The sequence below is a fragment of the Moschus berezovskii genome, chromosome 14, assembly GCF_049115385.1.
Source record: "Moschus berezovskii isolate FMDL1 chromosome 14, NW_MosBer_1.0, whole genome shotgun sequence".
Taxonomy (NCBI): domain Eukaryota; kingdom Metazoa; phylum Chordata; class Mammalia; order Artiodactyla; family Moschidae; genus Moschus; species Moschus berezovskii.
In genome coordinates, this window is record NC_142473.1 from 83,336,921 (window position 1) to 83,340,063 (window position 3,143).

Here is a 3,143-nt window from a genome sequence, read left to right on the forward strand (position 1 = left end):
GAGTTTACTGTGAAGTGTGTTAGTTGCTCAGTCATGTCTGAATCTTTGTAACTCCATGGACTAAAGCCCGCCAGTCTCCTCTGTCATGGAATTCTCCAGGCAAGGATACTGGTGTGGTTTGCCCTCCCTTTCTCCAGGGGATCTTCCCCACCCAGGGATAGAACCCAGGTCTCCTGCATTGCAAGCAGATTCTTTATCATCTGAGCCACCAGGGAAGTCTGTGAGTTTGCTAGTTGGCCAAAATTAAATCAGGTTAACCAAGATGCTCTAACTGATATTAGCAGGGCCCCCATTCAATCCACCATTAATGTTACTTACCAATGAAGCTCTCTTATATTTTATCATTGTACATCAAAAGTTATTTAATATGTAATTTGACTGACATGAAAAACTATTTTAGATTTAGCTGGAACTATTTCTGAAGTGTGCATTTCTTAATTTTATTTTTGATGATTTATGTACAAAGAACAAATAAATTTTATATTAACAAGTAGAATTTTACCAAATCATATTCAGGACTTTGTGGGGGCAGAGACATGACTTCTTTGTACTTATAATGTATCAGTTCTTTCTATGTGATGTTAAATAAATATATCCTTTAAATTTAGGCTTCCCTGGTACCTTGGATGGTAAAGAATCTGCCTGCAATGCAGGAGACATAGGTTTGATTGCTGTTCATGCAGATTCCCTGAAGAAGAGAATTGCTACCCACTCCAGTATTCTTGCCATGGACACAGGAGCCTGGCAGGCTAAAGCCTAAAGCCCATAGAATTGTAAAGAGTCGGACATGACTGAGCAACTAAGCACAGGCATGTCTTTTAACTTTAGTGTCTTAGTGTTGAACAACTCTTAGTTACTATGTTTCAACTGATGTAACTGCTTCATGGTTAGCTATAAATTTTCATGACAACTCAAATCCACTCTTCGATGACTTATAATGACTTAAAGAAAAAAAAAAAAAAAGACTCACCTGAACAGCCAAATGGTAATGTGTCTTTACTCGGAAATCTTTACATGACAAACACTTATCTAGAGACTTTTTAAACAGTCTAGGCTTTAGTTTGTGTTGGAGAAGACTCTTGAGAGTCCCTTGGAGACTGGTGACAGTAGAGTCTACTATCCAAGGAGATCCAACCAGTCCATTCTAAAGGAGACCAGTCCTGGGTGTTCATTGGAAGGACTGATGCTAAAGCTGAAACTCCAATACTTTGGCCACCTCATGTGAAGAGTTGACTCACTGGAAAAGACTCTGATGCTGGGAGGGATTGGGGGCAGGAGGAGAAGGGGATGACAGAGGAAGAGATTGCTGGATGGCATCACCGACTTGATGGACATGGGTTTGGGTGAACTCCGGGAGTTGGTGATGGACAGGGAGGCCAGGCGTGCTGTGATTCATGGGGTCGCAAAGAGTCAGACATGACTGAGCGGCTGAACTAACTAACTAACTAGACTTTAATTAGGTGTTATTTATTATTTTATTGCTAATTCTCTACAGTTTACTAAAGTTGTTGAACGATGTTATCATCAAGGGAATTACGTTAAATGTGTGCACTGTTTTCCTTCTTAAAAATTGGAATTTGAAATGCTATTAAAAATTGTAGAAAACTTGGACAGTTCTCCACAGTGCTCTTGTAAATGAAAAAGCAAACCTAAGCCGCTTTACATTTATTGACATAATAATTTGGTATGGACTAGCTTCCTAGCAGTCTCTTTCACATCTTTGTTCCTGAGGCTGTAGATCAGTGGGTTCAGCATGGGGATGACCACTGTGTAAAACACAGAGCCCACCTTGACCATGAGCCATGAGCTTCTGGAGTTAGGAACACAGTAGAGGAAAAGGATGCTCCCGTGGAAGATGGTGATGGCGGTCAGGTGGGAGGCGCAGGTGGAGAAGGCTTTGTGGCGCCCCCCAGTTGAAGGCATCTTCATGACAGTGATAAAAATGAAAACATAGGAGGTGAGAATGATCACCAGGCTGCTTACTTCATTAAACGTGGCAGAGATGAAAATGATCTCCTGGCTAATACAGCGGTCAGAGCAGGAAACAGCAACAATGGCCCTGTGCTCACAGACAAAGTTAGTTATGACATTATTTCCTCTAAAGGACAGTTCAGATAAAAAGTAGGTAAGAGTCAGGGAATAGACTGCACCCCAAGTGTACGATGCACCCACCAATAAGGAACAAAGCTTCTGGGACATGACAACGGTGTAGAGAAGAGGGTTGCAAACGGCCACAAACCGGTCATACGCCATCCTTGCCAAGAGAAATGTCTCTGTCACCACAAATACGCAGGCAAAGAAGAATTGCATGAGGCACCCTGTGAAGGAGATGGTTCTGTCTGCCACAACCAAGTTTTCTAGTAGCTTGGGAGTAACTGCTGTCGAGTAACAGACATCGACGAGGGACAAGTGTCTGAGGAAGTAATACATGGGGGTGTGAAGTTTGGGGTTTATCTTGATGATTAGGATCATGCCCAGGTTCCCCAGCACAGTGATGGAGTAGACGGTTAAGAATAACAGGACGAGAGGTATCTGGAGTTCGGGATATTCTGAGAAGCCCGAAAGAATGAAAGTGACTTCAGCACTCAGGTTTGCTTGGTTCCTGTGGACAAAATATAAAAGTTGATTCAGAGACATCTGAAGCGAAATTTGAATGAAATGTAGTGTTATTCGCTCAGTCTTGTCGGACATTTTTGCTACTCCATGGACTGTAGCCTGCCAGGTTCCTCTGTCCATGAGATTCTCTGGGCAAGAACACAGGATGGGTTGTCATGCCCTCCTCCAGGGGATCTTCCTGACCCAGGCATAGAATGAGCATACTTATGGGGAAAAAGAGTGCATTGATTTCTTTTTTTTTAGTTTATTTATTTTAATTGGAGGCTAATTACTTTACATTATTGTCTTGGTTTTGCCATACACTGACATGAATCCGCCCCAGGCGTACATGTTTTCCCCATCTTTAACCCCCCTGCCACTTCCCTCCCCATCCCATCCCTCTGGTTCATCCCAGAGCACCCTGAGCACCCTGTATCATGCATCTTTTCTTCCAAATTGCCTCTACTGTCTTTTTCTGACATTAAAATTCATTCTTTTCAAAGCTGATTCCTAAATTCTTACCGAAACCTGAAATGGCACTCAGTATA

General features: G+C 42.4%; 1 protein-coding gene across 1 annotated transcript; it reads right to left on the reverse strand.

The window, feature by feature from the left end:
• Positions 1–1,665: 1,665 nt before the first annotated feature.
• Positions 1,666–2,637, reverse strand: LOC129553702 (olfactory receptor 5D3-like). Its single transcript, XM_055422451.2, has one exon. It carries the CDS (start codon positions 2,635–2,637, stop codon positions 1,666–1,668), a length of 972 nt encoding a protein of 323 aa, XP_055278426.2.
• Between the last annotated feature and the right edge of the window lie 506 nt (positions 2,638–3,143).

Excerpts from the sequence above, each read along its gene's own strand:
- LOC129553702 (XM_055422451.2), bottom strand. The coding sequence starts at position 2,637 with ATGTCTCTGAATCAACTTTTATATTTTGTCCACAGGAACCAAGCAAAC.